Source organism: Pocillopora verrucosa, chromosome 14 (genome assembly GCF_036669915.1).
Source record: "Pocillopora verrucosa isolate sample1 chromosome 14, ASM3666991v2, whole genome shotgun sequence".
NCBI lineage: Eukaryota > Metazoa > Cnidaria > Anthozoa > Scleractinia > Pocilloporidae > Pocillopora > Pocillopora verrucosa.
In genome coordinates, this window is record NC_089325.1 from 12,627,375 (window position 1) to 12,643,357 (window position 15,983).

The window sequence follows — 15,983 nt, forward strand, 5'->3', positions numbered from 1 at the left end:
TTTTATGTCCAAAATGGCGAGATATTCGAAAACGTGTACGAATCAGGCCGCTACGCCCCACCCGACGCTCAAGAACGCACATGTTTCCACAGAATCGCCAGCTTAACTACATTATGCAAAGCCCCCATTGTTTGCCCCTGATCAATTTTTCAGCGCTACATGTACCTGATACGCGCTTATGCTTGCGTGAAAAAAGCGCTTTTGTTGGCTGATCGCGGTTGAAAATGACAGATGCTATACCAACCCATCACTGTAATTGGACGCATTGCTGACTATATTTACAGCTCAACAGAACAATATTGCGTGAAATTCACAACTCACTTCCGGTTTCATTATATTTCCGCTGACAAATCGCAGGCTAATCTGCGCGTGACAGCACTAAACATGGCGAAAAGTTAGCTCGGTAATGGCGGCGAACTTCTAAACTTTTTGTGATCAAGGAACCGCGAGTCTTCTTGGTTTGGGACTTTTCTGACAACCTCAAAATGCCATTTTCTTTGCACAGTCACAGTGGGCAGTTCTGTAAGCATGCTTTCTGTACTTTAGAAGAGGTCGTACAAAGAGCAATCGAAGTTGGTTTCACTCACTACGGGCTTTCAGAGCATATGCCAAGATACGAAGCCGAAGATCTGTACGATGAAGAAATTGAGGTGAGTAGTGCTTCGGTCTAGAATTTAAATAGCTTTGAAATGCAGGAAACGTAAAACGAAAAAGGTATGCTCTTTCGTTTTATCGAATTCAAGCTTATGTAATTTACGATTTAGAAAGTTTATAATTCCAGAATGAAACAAATAAAAATAGTTTTTCTGTCTGAGTTTACGACAACAATGCATTCTATGACACCAGCTATCTCAAAGGCCACATATTAATGCTCTACTGCAACCTTTTCCAAACGAACATTCTCAGGATTCGAAAAAATGTTCCCAAAATAGGGGTTTCACGTAGAAGTAACACATTAAAAAAGTTTCTGGTAATTGTGAAGAACAATTGGAAAAACCTGTCAACTAACATTTGGCATATGGTCAGCACGCAGTTGGCCAACAGACGGTCAACAGTTGACCAACATACAGGCCACAGTTGGCCGACAGTGGACGATAGACAGCTGATAGTGGCCAACAGAGCACGCAGTTGTCCAACAGTCAGCCAACTGTCAGCCCACAGTTTTAAGCTGACCTGTTAGTGCTGTAATCAGTCCGCCATATTGGAAAGGTTATTTAGACCCCAGTTTCATGCTCACTGAAGCAACTTGTATATGAATGAATTATTGTATTATTGTGCATTATTATGATTAATTAATTTAAATTGCAATTTAATTGCAAGTATAATTACAGACCAAATTGGATGACATGAAGTCCTGTTACCAATTAATCAAAACTACGACTATGACAAAATTTGAGAAAGAAACTAGACATCTATAATATGTTTCCAGTGTGTCAACTGTCCAATTAAAGTGTCCAATAATCAATCGCATTCAAGAATTTTATTGTAATTTTGATTAGGGTTGAACTCAGACTCCCTTAGTCAATTAATTTTTTCCTTTTTTCCTTTTGTTTAATAAGGGACCTGTACACTTTCAAGAAATAGATTGAATTGGGAAATGGAATATTTTGTGGAAATGGTAAAACTGAAAATTATATATCAGTAAAATAATGGCTCTTGTCATTTTTATAGGAAAATTTGACACCTGCTGATCTTCAGAATATGTTTAATGACTTTGTTAAGGAAGCCAGGCATCTTCAAGCAAAGTACAAAGACAAGATTTGTCTCCTTATTGGCTTAGAAACTGAGGTTATCAGAGAAGACAGTTTTGATCAGATAAGAGCACTGAAAAAACAACATGAATTGGACTATATTGTTGGATCAGTTCATCATGTGGATGGAATTCCCATAGATTTCAGCAATGAACTGTTTGATAAAGCAGTGGAACAGGCAGGTGGAACAGAAGAAGTCATGTGTCAATACTTTGATCATCAGTATCAGCTAATAAAGGAGTTAAAACCTGAAGTTATTGGCCACTTTGATGTCATCAGGAAATATCGACCTGACATTGAATTTACAGATATCCTATGGGAAAAGATTGTTAGGAATGTAAGAGCAGGGATGTCTTATGGAGCTTTGTTTGAGATAAATTGCAGCGGTGCATCACCAACAAAGAAACTTAAATGTCCATACCCACATCCAAGGATTATTGAGGTGAGACAAGTGAAGTGAAACAGAAATTTCATTCTGCATCCTTAACCCTGTAACTCGCATTCGTAACCATGACATAATTTCTCCTTACAATATCAATACCATATCAAGCAGATGAGTGATGAGAATAAAGAAAACAGCCTTTTACTTTTTTGATCAAATAAAAAGCTGCACCTCATTTGCCACTTGTTTTTCCTCTCCACGTTTTGATGTTATCCGTGATCTATTACTGAACAGATGCATGAAAACATGAAATAAATCTGTTAACTCTTTAACTCCCAGAAGTGATTAACATGAAACTTCTCCCTATAATACCAATACATTATTCAGGAAACAGGTAATGAGAATATTAGAACTTGTCAGGTTGAGGCTGCTCTCTTGATCTAGCACCAAGTTCTCATAACTAATTTGCAAGAGGGGAGAATTAACAATCAGATCTTGGGAGTTAAAGGTTTAAATGCAATATGCCCCACTGGCAATGGATAGAAAATGTATTTTTAAAAAAATGGAAACTTAGTGTGCAAAAATACCTGATAATCTAATTTTGAGTGAAAAAGAAATAATTTAGAGTGTCTACTTTTCACCTTCTTTGTCTGGCTATTGTTGCAAGTGTATTCCCTGACTGCTTTTGCCAGCAGTTTTTCCTTGTATAGCACACATTTTCAAATGGAATATGGTGTTGTGTCATGCATGTGAAAGCCATTTGCTCTGAAGAAGGCTAGTGAATGTGGGGCAGAAGTATGGGTGTAGGATCAAAACTCTCTATTTATGCTTACTCTGCATGAAATTGGAAAGAGAAATCTTAGAATTATTGAAATGAGTTAATATGTGGTTCAATTAGGAATTATTCCTGTGCATCACACTTAATTTACAATAATAACACCACTTGCAGTACCAATTCAATTGCAATACAAAAATTATCTATAACAGTAAGCTGATAACTACTGTGATATACTAACTTTTGATAAAAGACTAATCTTGACTCACAAGACTTTATAACCTTCTTACAATGCTTTCAAATTACTCTTACTTAAATGTACTGTTAGATAATAATATATATTTTTAATATTTTTACATAATCTTCAACAAACAATGCCTGTGAAAAACCTCTAACAACATAAGGACGGAAAAATTTACATACACTACTTGCCTTTCAATTCTTGCAGCTGCTCTCTGATGGATGATTAAACACACGTTAATGATGCAAACTAGCTTTTTTCAATTTGTTCTCTGCTTGTATTGCGACTTATGTTGACTATTAAGAACAGCTCCCCTCTACTGACTGTGGGCTAATTGTCAGCTGACAGATAACTGACAGGCCACCAACATAACAAACAGTTTACCAACAGCTTACTTGTTGCCATTTCTCCTATTTTTTTGACCAGCCACTGCCTCCAAAAGACCCCTTAAAGCAATCTTCCTCTTTTTCCTGTAGCTTTTAGTGGCATCTGGGGCTAAATTGACTCTGTCAGATGATTCACATGGAACAGGAGATGTTGGTTTCTGGTACAACAACTTGCCCCAGCACTTAGCAACTTACAGGGTCAGTGAACTTTACTATCTGGACAGAGCACAGGTGACCAATGACTCAGCAGGACAAGAAAAAAGAGTTGTGTCTAAAAAGTTAACAGACTGTTGGAAGCATCCATTTTGGGAAAAATGTGTGGAAACTATAAAATATGACAAATGACAATTTGTATTTTGTTATATACTTTAATGTAATCTTTATCCAATTTTTTTTTGTTGGGGAGGGGGGTAGGAGGAAGGGGTTTAAGAGTTAAACTCAATGAAAACATAGTGCACTTTTTCTACTTAAAAAATTGATTCCATGTTGTGGTGCAACAGTTTAGTAACAGGTCACAGATGAGGTCAAAGCCTTGTGTAATGAGGGCTGTTTGTGCATTTGTGTATTTATGTGTGTCACCCTCAAAGTTTCAATGACAACGTGCCTCATGGAGCTTTATTTATTGTTATCGTTTACTAAATATCCCCAAGCTCAAAGCAATATTTAAGCCCTAAAAGGGAGCATGTTTCATTTATGTGGAATTTAAGATATAAGTCAGCAGTTGTTTCTTTGCATTTTAATTCTATTTTCATTTTGATTTAGTCATACATCATTAAAAATGTTCAACAAAAATCTATTGTTATGCATTTTTTGCTCTTAAACAAAACTAGTTTTAAAGTTAATTCTATGTTTTTTTAACAGAACCCAAACACCCCCCCTCTCCCCCCCTCCTATCCACCTGCAGTATTACTGTTATTGGGCTTGAAACGAAGACGAAGCCTTACGACATTTGCCCAATCATTGCGAAGTCAAATTCGGTAAGTCTTCGTACTGGCCGAAAGATAACGATTCCACAGACGGTATAAAGGAAATAGGAAAACTCGGGGAGGAGGAGACATGGACGAGGAAAAATTTGAAAAGAAGGGGTGAGATAATACATTCAATTTTTCTTCCTCGTTATCTACAATTTACGTGTTCAAAGAAACCGTCGTGCGACCTGAAAAATAATTGTCCTTATTTTATGAACACTCTGAGAAACCGTAGTAACGTTTCTGTTGGTCAATGTAATACGTAGTAACAAGAACAGACTAGGAAAGACGGGCGAGAGTTGTATATGCGTGCGTAGAAGCGGGCACGGGCGAGGAAAGAGCACCTGTCCCTTTTTATCGGACATAAGACGCTCGTATAAATCCTCGCTCCTTTTTCTTAGAATGAGTGTCAAAAGTAATCGTGGATTAACCCTTTAGACCCTAACATCAGTATGCATATTCTCCATACTGTTCTCGATACATTTCTTTAGGTGCTGACAAGGAGAATTTGTTAAACAATCAAGAGCTTCAATTGTTGATCATTTCTTTTATTCTCGTGACTTTAACGAGTGATTCAGGGCTGATATTGTAGGGAGAAATTAGATGCCAGTCACTCCTAGAAGGAAAAGGGTTAACCACGATTGCATTCGTTTTGTTTTTCTTCACCTCGCTTCGCTATTGGTCCAGAAAACTCATTCCACACTCGCAACCAATCAGGTCGCACGCGTTTTTCCGCGCTTCATAAACCTGTAGGGTCGCACGCGTTTTCCCGCGCTTCATAAACCTGTGGGGGCCGTTTTGATTACTTTAGTTATAGTAATACGAAAAACACTTCATTGCTTAAGAAGACCGTGCCTCATCACTCTTCTAAGTTAGCTGTCAAGGCTTCCAATGATGTTTACATAACCGTTTGAGAAAAAATTTATTCCTGCACTGCAAAAGTCTTCTACGTTTCTTTTTACAATAAATCGGGTTGTATTCCACCCTCAGTATCTGCGTGCTCCTCATCACCACCGGGCGTATTCTCGTATACTGGCTCCTCAGGCCTTTTTGGCCCGACGGTTTCATATAAGTTTTCTGTTTGCAGTCCATTCATATTCACGTACGTGTTGCTGCCATTAAGAACATCCTTAGGTCTTTTATAGAAGTCCTCCATCGCTACTTCTTTGGGTATTTTATAATGACCCTCGTCCGGAGAAGCCTGAGCCTGAGACTGAGACTCCTCACGCGTGGCTTGGCGCGCGGCGTTGATTTGATCTTGAGTGACATAACGATCTTCATCATCACTTTTCCCGCCATTGGGCGCGCATCCAATTTTTGTCAGAGATCCAATACTGTCGTACAATCCCGCAGATGCCCCGTCGTCGAGTTTACTCTGCTCCGAATTCAAATCAACCCGCAAAGGATCGCATTTTTCTGAATAACCGGAAGCCACCAAAGGGACATTTTCCGTGTCTGTGCTAGGTACTGTTCCATTTGGTTGCTCTACAAGAATTTCAGGTTGATCTGGTTCATCTGCAGTAGGTAACAGCCCCTCGGTCATGGAGTCTCCACCGAGGGTGGATGCCGCGGAAGGAGACTCATATCGGACGCTGTACGCCCCTCTTGTTACCATATTTCTTGACCGCCTTGGCTTGGCGCCATTTTGAAGCAGCTGTCTTCTTTTGCGTGAACGTTTCCGCGTTAAGGTGAAGACAATTACGAATATGATGACCAGGAGAATGGCGCCGCCCACAGGAGCACCAATTATGAGAATTTTGTTTAGCATGTTGTCCTTAGATGTTTTTCTTGCTGAAAATTAAGCAGCGGATAATATATTAATGATTTTTTACTGAAATGAAATTTGTTATAATATGGAACAGTGAACTCTGACGTAGACTTGTACATGTAAACAGAATGACCACAATGACCGTAAATATATGAAAATCATGTATGTGAACTTATTTTTAAAGAAGGAAAAAATATATGTGAACTGTGGATTAAGAAATAATGAACACCAATGAAGCAATAGTGAAAATAATATATTTAAAGTCATTGATTCACCTCTTCATGGATTTATTACGAACTAACATAATGACCAGCTCCCAGTTGGTGCGTCAGCTCAGTTGGTAGAGCGCTGCACCGGAATCACAGTGATCCTGGGTTCAAATCCCGTTCAGGTCTGATTTTTTTCGGGCGTTATTTTCACTATTACTTGAGTAGTGTTCATTACTACGAAGATCGCTTTCATATTTAGAATGACCTCAATCAGTGTTTGAACCTATATATAGAGCGCTTTTCGATTGAATGTCCTCAAACCAAAACAAAACCAATCAGAAGAAAGGAATTTACCCAATTGAGCCAAAGAGAAAAAGCAAACTGCCTAAAGCGCGGGAAAACGCGGGTGACTAAGTCGCGATTGAATTTCTTTTGCATTTGATAGGTTGAGAATGTGGTGCGAGGTTTTTGGACCAATCACAGCTGCAGAGTGAAGTAATGCAAAACTTAAGCAATCTAGGATTTCTTTCGACACCAAATTGAAAATTTCTCTAAATCGACAACTTACAAATTGGCTGCGGTCTGCAGCATTATCTTATAAACGACAGCTGTAACAAAACTAGCCTCTTCACACAAACGTACCTTGATCAAGTTTAGCAACCACTGGTGTGAACGGCTCAGACGGATGGCTTGTTGCAGCCTTCTCTGAGGAAAGTGTTGATTGAACAGTTGCTACAGTCCTTGATAAAGTCGGTTCTGTTTTCTTTGGCTCGGTGGGGAATACAACTGCGATAGAGATGTGCATGTTAGTCGATACCAAATTAGTTAGTTTTGAAACTAAGTAGAAGTATTTTCCTTCGCTTCTCGCGAATTCAACGCATGTTTGTGTTGGTTTTAAGAATTTAGGAAAAGAAGCAGAATTATCTTTTGGTCCATAATAATTTTCACTCTTTAGCTAGTCTTCTAGAAAGTTTGTTGACTAAGTGACGTCATTAAAGTAGTAATTTCACCTCTTTCATCGAAATAGTCCAATAAGGATCTTACTCGTTCCTATTCTCCTTCTAACGCTTTCTTACCGCCCGCGTTATGAAAGCAACTGGGGGCAAGTCAAAGCTAAAAGGCGAGAGCTCCCGAAGGAGGAGTCGCTTTTCTGTAAGTACAAATTCTCAAATATCTCTTACATTCTCAAATAACTGCAGCATGTGTATGAGGCGTAACTCACCAATTGTCGTCAGGCTCTCTGTTGAAACATTTGTCACTGTTTCCACATGCACAGTCACTGTTTTTGTAGACTTGATCGGCGTACTTTGCGTCGTTTCTGGGGCAACTGTAGGTTACAGCAGATTACAAGTTTACATTTTGTAGCTCTCTCATGAAAAGACGCCGTTGATCTTATATTGTGTTTGTCAACGAACTAACGTGAGAATTTTTGCAATCGTGTAGAAGTGCCGTAGCAAACTGTAGTGTTAAATTTTCGAGATTTTCTTAATCAGAAAGGGATTGACACACCTTTTAAAACACCAAGTAGACTCCATGCGCGCGAAAATTTTTGCTCATAGAATAACTTCTTCATACTTTTTTTCTTATTTGCGTGACTATTTTCACTCTTCTATTTCTGTGCCTATATGTTTCACTTGAGCTAATCTCTTCCGTATTTAATAAAAATTACAGGAAGTCATCGAAATGCTGTTTCGCTTTTCTTCGTTAAGTTCCTCTAGAAATAAAGGGACGAGTGATGAACACAGCGGTCAAACGTAGGGCATGCGCAAGAGGATCAATTTCGGTCAGCCGCGCGCCAATTTCCCGCACAAACTTGCAAAGGAAAAAATAAGAAACTACCGCTGTCACGCCAAATATGTGAAAAAAAAGCATGATATATACGTACGTTCGTGCAAATCTGTAAAAGGCAACAATCGTAGGGAAAGGAGAACTCGAGAATTTTCGTGCATAAAAGCTGGTTTGCTGCTGGTTACTATTTTGTTTACCAACTACAAAAGTTATGCGGTTTTCACGCGATTTACTTGTTCGTGTGGTTGTTTATTTGACACGTCACCCAGCCCAGTTTGACTACTGTGTTTGAGTGATGAAACAATACTTACTCGTTGTTGACTTTTGTGAAGTAGTTTCTCTTGTAGTTGTGAGAAATGAGCCTCCGATAACAACCCTCTTAATCGGTTTAGACTTCCTTCCCTCACCAATCTTCGTATATCCCGCTATTTTGACAGAGTATTGCTTTCCACTCACAAGACCTTGCAATTGGTGAGAAAAAACTAGTTTTACATAGTTTTTAGTCCATTTATTCGATTCACAATCAGTCTGTTCACAGTAAAACACAACGAAGCCCAAAATGACGCCATTTTGACCATCTTTAGGGATTGGACTCCATGAGACTGTTAGCGATGAAGGTGTGTTAGAAACGGCTCGGACATTTCCTGGTGGTTTGCTCGGTCCTAAAACAGAAAAGGTCCCATAATGATTGAATTAGAATGCGAGCTTTAGAAATGGCTCTGATTTAAGAGAGTCCTCTATTTTCAGAATACCCTCAGGGAAGTCTCGACAGGCCTCCCATCCCAAAATATGTGCATGCGCACTGCGAACAGTGTGGGGATAGGGTGGAAATAGTTTGTTTACCCCTTGATCTTCCAAAAGTTATTAACATGCAACTTCTCCATATTACGTCCATACTCTATTCAGCAAGCAGTTAATGAGAATACTGAAACTTATTAGATAGAAGTTGTTATCTTAATCTCACACCGAATTCTCCCAACTAATTAACAAGGAAATCTCTAACATGTAAAGGGGAGAATCTTGATTTGTGGGAAGTTTACACATGCGTGCATCTCCTTACTTGATTCATTTGTTTGAAGTATTTTGGGGTCGGACCATTCGCTAACCATCTCTGGCTTAGAGGTCTTAAAAGCTCTGACTTTTATCTGATATGTTGAGGCCGCTGCAAGACTGCGAAGAGAATATCTTTCTGAAGAACTCTGCGTTTGCCTATTGGGACCACTTTTGAGAACTTTGTAGCTGATATAATATTTAATTGTGGACGAATCCGTTATCCCACTGGTAGTTGTGGTTGGCTTGTCCCAAGTTAATGTCGCTTGGAACTTGGACCCTATTTCCCTGATACTGGCAATCTTAAAATTGGTGGGTTTCGCTGGAACTGTAGAGATCAAAAGAAAGCGTTTCATAGGTGTAAGCTTAACATCATTTTAGAGAGTATTCTTTGGAGAAGAATTGCATAAGTGTTTCACATGATCCTGTCAATCCTAAAAACTGTCCGGGGCTACTTGTATTTATTGGGCATCTCAGGTTGTTTATTTTCTTTGTTGTTGTTGTTTGTTTGTCTGTTTGTTTGTTGGAAACAAAGATGGAGGGGGATGACAGGGTTTTCTAACATGGTGGAGGGGGGGGGGTGGGTCCTTGTCTTACGTGTCCTTAGGAGCAATTTGGTTATTATTATTTTAATAGGTCTAACGCGGCTCAAAGCTCCTTCGTTCTAGCTAAGCCCTAGAAAACTTACCCAAGTTGTTTGTGTTGACCACCAATTTGCGGGACCAAGCGCCTTTGATTTGATGATCCTGCCTGTGCATGGCCTGCACAAATATTTTATACCACTTCTTAAAAGCTAAATCAAGCTGAGCACTCTCTGTTGGTACGATCAACCGTTTAAGGGAAGAATCCTGATCAACCTTATATGATACAGTATAGGACAGTGTGGAGTTGTCTGTTAAGCCTGCAGTAGTCAGCGGTCTTCTCCACCGTAGCGTGATCGTGAGGTCATGAACACTTGAAACGTGAAGGTTTTTTGGTTGACCTGGGGCTGATAAAAAACTTTTCTTAGATAGGAATGAATTTTATCCCATGTGAAAGTCAACGCTCTAGACAATCTTCTACACAGGGCAACGAGTATGATTTATCAAAAAAATGCCTTTCGGGCACTTCTTAGAGAATTTTAATAACGGCAATTTAATAAAGGATCTACCGCAATGAATGACCAAAATAATCAAGTTAGTTTGTTCAGGCCAAAATCGTATTCACATTGTGTCGGTTTACCACCGAGAAAAACCCCGTAAGCTATTGGAAGAACAGAAGAAAGTTCTCGCTTTTTTCCGCCGTTGAACCGATAGAAAGTTAAGTCTATTGCTGACATAAAATAATTGTGAAACGTCCCAGCTTTTAATGCGTTTACCGGTGAAATGTACGACAGTTTTTTTTACCAACGAGAGCGTGTGTCGTATTTATTTCCAGAAGTATTGGACTCGATTAAATATATTTTTTTTTCTTGTTTACCTTGCCAAAGGGGACAAAATACTTTCCAAGTATTTCGCAATGCGTCGCCTAATTTCTTCAGAGATGTAAGATTATGCTCTGAAGACTTCAGAACTTAAGTACTCGACTTAGCATCTGAAGAAACACTTTATACCCACTTCACGAGTTGCTGCTCAAATCCACAAGAATTTGGTCCCTTCTCTGTGTGTGTTGGCCACGGCTTGTTCTAAGAAATCATGTCAGGCAATTCTCATCAATAGCGACTGAGTTAAAAAAATCGAAAATAACCCGGGATTGCACAAGGTTTCTATCAAATTCTTTGCACGAAAAGTTTAGAATTCTGGCCCCAGATGGCCGCGAAATCGTGACTTAGTCACCAGCGCGTTTTCCTGCGCTTTAGGCATTTTGCTTGCGCATTACTTAGAGTTCCCATTATAGCTCCTTGCGATATTTAGCTCTGATCTAAATGGCTACTGTAATAACTTAAGTTTTCTTCCTTTGAACTCGATCGCTGATTGCTCTCTAAAGCTGTGGGCACATCGCGCCAACAAAGCCGGTAATAGTAATGCTTATTGGTAATCCTCATAAGAAAAGGCGATTTCATCCGTTGCAGGCTGAGCTTTTTTCCCGTCGACGGCCTAGGATTTTCTTTTTTTCTCGCGATAAAATCTCTGAAGAAAGTGCTTTGTAAAGATTTTAGAGAAAGGCTTGAAAATTAACTGATGAATTGAAAGCGAAAGGAGCGATTTGAAAGAAATATCCAGCTTTCTTAGGTCATACATGGACAGATGAACTTGATAATTTGCCATAACATGGATATGCATTCCTTCTCTAAGTTCGGATGTGGTATTCTCAAACGGATTAAGATTATGACAGGCGGAGAAACACGTATTTGTTATCCCTCTCTCGTTTACAAATTTTTTTAATTTGAGAATATCACGTCAGCTTTTTTCGAGAAGTCTGAAAGGAGTAAGATCAAAAAATCTCGGCTGTATGAGAAATAAAATTTTGAAACAAATAATTTGTTGGATTTTAAGAGCGAACGTTGGAGCGTGTTTCAGTGATTTCAGCTTCACAATTTTGAAAACAAGTTTTAGCGAGTATCTACATGTTCTTAATCAAATAACCACAGCCTTTTAACCGAAAAAAATTTTTGGCTGGCTTATTACAACCTTAGTAAGATCGCCTCTTTTAAATTCGTTCATTTATTTCGCCAGTTGACAGCTAAAAGGTGAAGCACAAGCTTAGTATACGCGTTCCCTTTATTTTTTGTGATAACACTTTTTAGCAAGTATATAGTGCTATGAAACCTTTAATAAGTCGTTTAGCCAATTATAAAAAAGATTAAAAGCGTATCAATTGTTGTAAATGAACTACAAAAGTAAATAACGCCAATTAACATATAATTTTCGCTCTATTCATTGCACAAATAACTCATTTCCTAAATGGTTTGTTACGTTGGCAAGGAATTGGTTCACTTTTTAAACTCTCTTGTTTTTCTTTAGCGGCAATTGTTTTTCTATATGGTAAGGTCAAATAATTTGGAATCTCAGCGATAACATTTATGTGATAAATCCGGTTTCCAAAAAAATACCAATGGAAACTACACGCTGGCTTCATGTTCACTGTATCGACCGGTTGACGAGTACAGACCAGTTCAAAACGGAAAATTCCTGAACACTGAGAAAGCCGCATCATGGCACTAATGATAAAGTGGGAGGTAAATTAGAGAATTTTCAGAGAAGGGGAGGGTTTTGTTATCCAGGGAAATCTAATATTTTTGTAAACAGTTACATAGTTCGCCGCTGTTTTCTCTATATTTTCTGTTTTTTTCTGTGGTAACTATTTGTCTGAAGACTCTCTATGCAATGCTCCTGTCATTGATGATTAACAAAGATATCGGATGAACAAAGCTTATTCAGTAACATATGTTGTGATGGAAGTTAAGTGATCGAGGTTTTTCTATTGTAAGACAACTGAAAAAGTTAGTGTTGCCTGAAATTAAAAAGACACTGAGAGGAAACATGCCAAAAACGAACTACAACAAGCCTTAGTCGAACTGAAGCAATATCAAAAACAACAGAGAGGGAAAGGTCTTGCTGAAACCCAAAAAACCACTCCAGCGATCTTCGAGGTAAATCCGATTGGGAATGTTAAATCTTCTATTTAGTTTCGATCTTCTTTAACCATCACGAAACACAGCATTATTTGAAAAAAGGCAAAAGATGAATAATCACTTTCGCTCTAGATAGTAACAAAATAATTCTATGAAAACTTACTGCTCGAAGCTGAGCTTATTCCAGCCAGGTTTATTAGAACCCAGGTCAAATGTATCATCAAGAAATTTCTTCCAAAATCCATCATCTTCATTAGTGACATAATTTGTCTCTCGTTTCCCTGGCTGTGATTTACGACGGTGAACGAAACGTCGTGATGTTTAGTGCTGAAACCAAGAAGGCCACAGAATCAATGACAAAACGTCCGGTTTTCTTGTTCCCGTACTTATAATGTGGATCAAAGCGGAACAGCTTGAGTTGAAATACGTAGCCCTACGTGCTGACGGTAACCTAAGGAGACAATTAAATTTGAACTCATTGGTATGTTTTGGTAGGAGTGCCAAAAATATTATCAAAGCGTTGAGTTGTACGTCTTTCATCACTGACAATAGCTCGACTTCTCTTTAAGTCTTTTAGAATGAATCGTGTAAATTTTGCTCAAAAAAATACGACATCATAAATCTCCTTCTAACTGAGAAGTCTGATTTTATAGCTTCGTGGACATGTATGGGTGGTTTCATAATGGAACCCTATTTCTCTTCACCCCTACCCCCCCCCCACCCTTCACTCCCTGCCTAAGAATGTTTTATACACATCTGTCTTTCTTTTGGGTCGTCGAAGCAAGAATATTCATGATTTATGGGTGCAGAGTAAGGTTGCCCTTGCCAAAAAATGTCGACAAGCAAGAACACGCAGTAAAAGACACCAATTTGTCGTTTTCACGACAATATTTTGGATCAATATCAGTATCAGGGCAACTGCCCACCAACCCCTCCCCTAACCCAACAACAGTCAATTGATAACATGTTAGGGTGAATGTTGGGTTAGGGGAGGGGTAGGTGGGCAGTTGCCCAGATACTGATATTGATCCCATATTTTTATCGATTTTGACGCCCTTTGTCCGATCTAGTTCCTGCTTCCTGTAATGCTGCAAGTTATATGGGAGGGGAGCTTCCGTTTCATGGCCAAAAACAAGTCTTGTCGAGCAGTGGGCAATAAAAAAAATCAAAATCATGACCTTGTTCGGTTTCCTTACAAACATAACTCAACCCAACAATAAAAACTGCATGAAAATCTTTTGTAAACAGCTCGTGGAAAAATTTAATTTAAATGCAAAGAAGAGCTGACGGAAGAAAGGAATAAATCTACTTTTTCCCGTTTGCCATCAGCCCACGCTTAAAAGCTGTTCTTAACCTCTTTTAATTATACTCTTTTAACGTGCGCACCTACTATACATCAAGTTGAAGCAATATTAAAGATCTCAAGAACAACTACTTTTTGATCTTATCCTCAAAAGTTCTTTCTGAATTTGTAGACTTTGTTCCTTGAGGTTTTTTACAATAAAAATAACTTAAGCGATTTTATGTCGTGCACAGAATAGAAAACAGAACAGCAAGATAAAGAAATAAAAAAAAAATTAACAATGATAATTAAAATACAGGATCAGGATTTGTTGTTGTTGGTAGCACCTGTCTGCCCAAACTACCCTGGAGTATTCCCCCCCCCCCTCGCTCTTTTCTATGCACGAAACTTTTCTGGATTGGAGAGAAAAAGCAATCAAGAATCAAGATTTTAACGAGTTCTTTCTTTATAATATACGCACTTGATCAGAAATAGTAGTGAACCATGATGCTAATAAAACTTTGCAGGGAATTAGATTTTCGTGTTGAAACTATTTGGCGCTGCTTAGTGAACCAAATCGACTCAAGTCCTCTTATCTTCATAAACAAGATATTTCAATTGGCAAAAGGTTTGTCATCAACACGAATTAGAGCGCTAATGTCGAATTATCTTCTCAGTTAACATTATTTAACTGAAAACAGCTGGATGATTGCAAACCATCATGATTTGTCATTTATCACTGAGCGAAAGTATTCAGAAAGATAGTATTATGCTAATAAAACTCTTTTCTGTCTTTTGCGAGCGCAATGGATGTCTGGCTCACAGACCAGCCAATCTCGCCGTAATGAGTTCATCAGCTCTATTTAAACAGAGTTAAGGAAATATCACTTACAAGAACACTGGGTCCTCGATGAGGTAACAAACTTCAATTCTTGAATGGTAGAAAGAAATCACTACGACCGCAAAAAATCCGTTCGATCGGTTGTGAGCAAGCACGCTTCAATGATTGTCTAAAGCATGTGGAATGCTTTATGATGTGAAGTGACCTTTATCATACTGAGTCGAACAATACACGCTGCGGGAATTTTTTGGCGCAAAGTTTCATCACCTCTACGTGATGTAGGTCAATATTAGCCACTAAGAATCTGTCAAAACAAATGGGTGGAATGGATGTCACTTCCGGTGGAAAGCGCACTAAAAATATTTTATGACATCTGAGGAGGGTGATCTGAGTTTGAGCCACCTTTGCTTTTTTTAAAAATATTATTTCTCTTGTAATTGATCAAAAGAGAAGTTTTTTCAGCGCTTTTTAAGGACGAATAATAACGAAGTCTTGAGTGTGTGGAAATTGTTGCGGAAGTCTTTTAACCCCGCTCGCTTGTTCAAACAAATCAAGAGGACTGTATTCATCCAAACCAACAATCTATTGCGATATACAATTCTCACATATTCAACGGTCGTAACACAAGGGTCAACGATCAACGATCAACTAACATAATCTAAGTATACAGAGGTTTTTTCTACTATCCTTTCGTAAGGCAGTATTTTTACATTAATCACATGTACAGCAAAAGTTCCCATTGTAATGTATCTAAATTTAGTGACTATTACAAAATCGCATGCTCTTTCACCTTATTAAGCCTAAGAAAATGCACGCAGTTACATCATTTTATATCGTAAATAAACTCGGACTTTGTCTACGTTATTGTGAGATCTAGTGTCACGAAATCTAACTTCTTTGCGTTACAAATGTCAATTTCTAATTAATATTTATTCACAAAATAATCAAGTTAAGCATCACCTATTTCTTTCCCGACAGAAATTAAAAAA

General features: G+C 38.5%; 2 protein-coding genes across 2 annotated transcripts; one reads left to right on the forward strand and one right to left on the reverse strand.

The window, feature by feature from the left end:
- The first annotated feature begins 379 nt into the window (after positions 1-379).
- LOC131782379 (uncharacterized) lies at positions 380-4,267 on the forward strand. The gene is made up of 3 exons (XM_059099107.2): positions 380-650; positions 1,672-2,193; positions 3,626-4,267. Exons 1-3 carry the CDS (start codon positions 486-488, stop codon positions 3,878-3,880), a joined length of 942 nt encoding a protein of 313 aa, XP_058955090.1. The 5' UTR covers positions 380-485; the 3' UTR covers positions 3,881-4,267.
- A 19-nt stretch (positions 4,268-4,286) lies between these two features.
- LOC131782377 (cell adhesion molecule Dscam1) lies at positions 4,287-15,184 on the reverse strand. The gene is made up of 8 exons (XM_059099103.2): positions 15,046-15,184; positions 13,035-13,322; positions 10,007-10,306; positions 9,329-9,646; positions 8,580-8,930; positions 7,703-7,807; positions 7,123-7,266; positions 4,287-6,294 (listed from the first exon to the last, which is right to left on the reverse strand). Exons 2-8 carry the CDS (start codon positions 13,132-13,134, stop codon positions 5,462-5,464), a joined length of 2,151 nt encoding a protein of 716 aa, XP_058955086.2. The 5' UTR covers positions 13,135-13,322; positions 15,046-15,184; the 3' UTR covers positions 4,287-5,461.
- Between the last annotated feature and the right edge of the window lie 799 nt (positions 15,185-15,983).

Excerpts from the sequence above, each read along its gene's own strand:
- LOC131782377 (XM_059099103.2), bottom strand. The coding sequence starts at position 13,134 with ATGTCACTAATGAAGATGATGGATTTTGGAAGAAATTTCTTGATGATA. Across the intron at positions 10,307-13,034 it reads AATAAGCTCAGCTTCGAGCA|CCCCAGGTCAACCAAAAAAC; the intron begins GTAAGTTTTCAT and ends GTTTTTTATCAG. Across the intron at positions 7,808-8,579 it reads TTCACAAAAGTCAACAACGA|TTGCCCCAGAAACGACGCAA; the intron begins GTAAGTATTGTT and ends TGTAACCTACAG.
- LOC131782379 (XM_059099107.2), top strand. The coding sequence starts at position 486 with ATGCCATTTTCTTTGCACAGTCACAGTGGGCAGTTCTGTAAGCATGCT. Across the intron at positions 651-1,671 it reads TGTACGATGAAGAAATTGAG|GAAAATTTGACACCTGCTGA; the intron begins GTGAGTAGTGCT and ends TCATTTTTATAG. Across the intron at positions 2,194-3,625 it reads CACATCCAAGGATTATTGAG|CTTTTAGTGGCATCTGGGGC; the intron begins GTGAGACAAGTG and ends TTTTTCCTGTAG.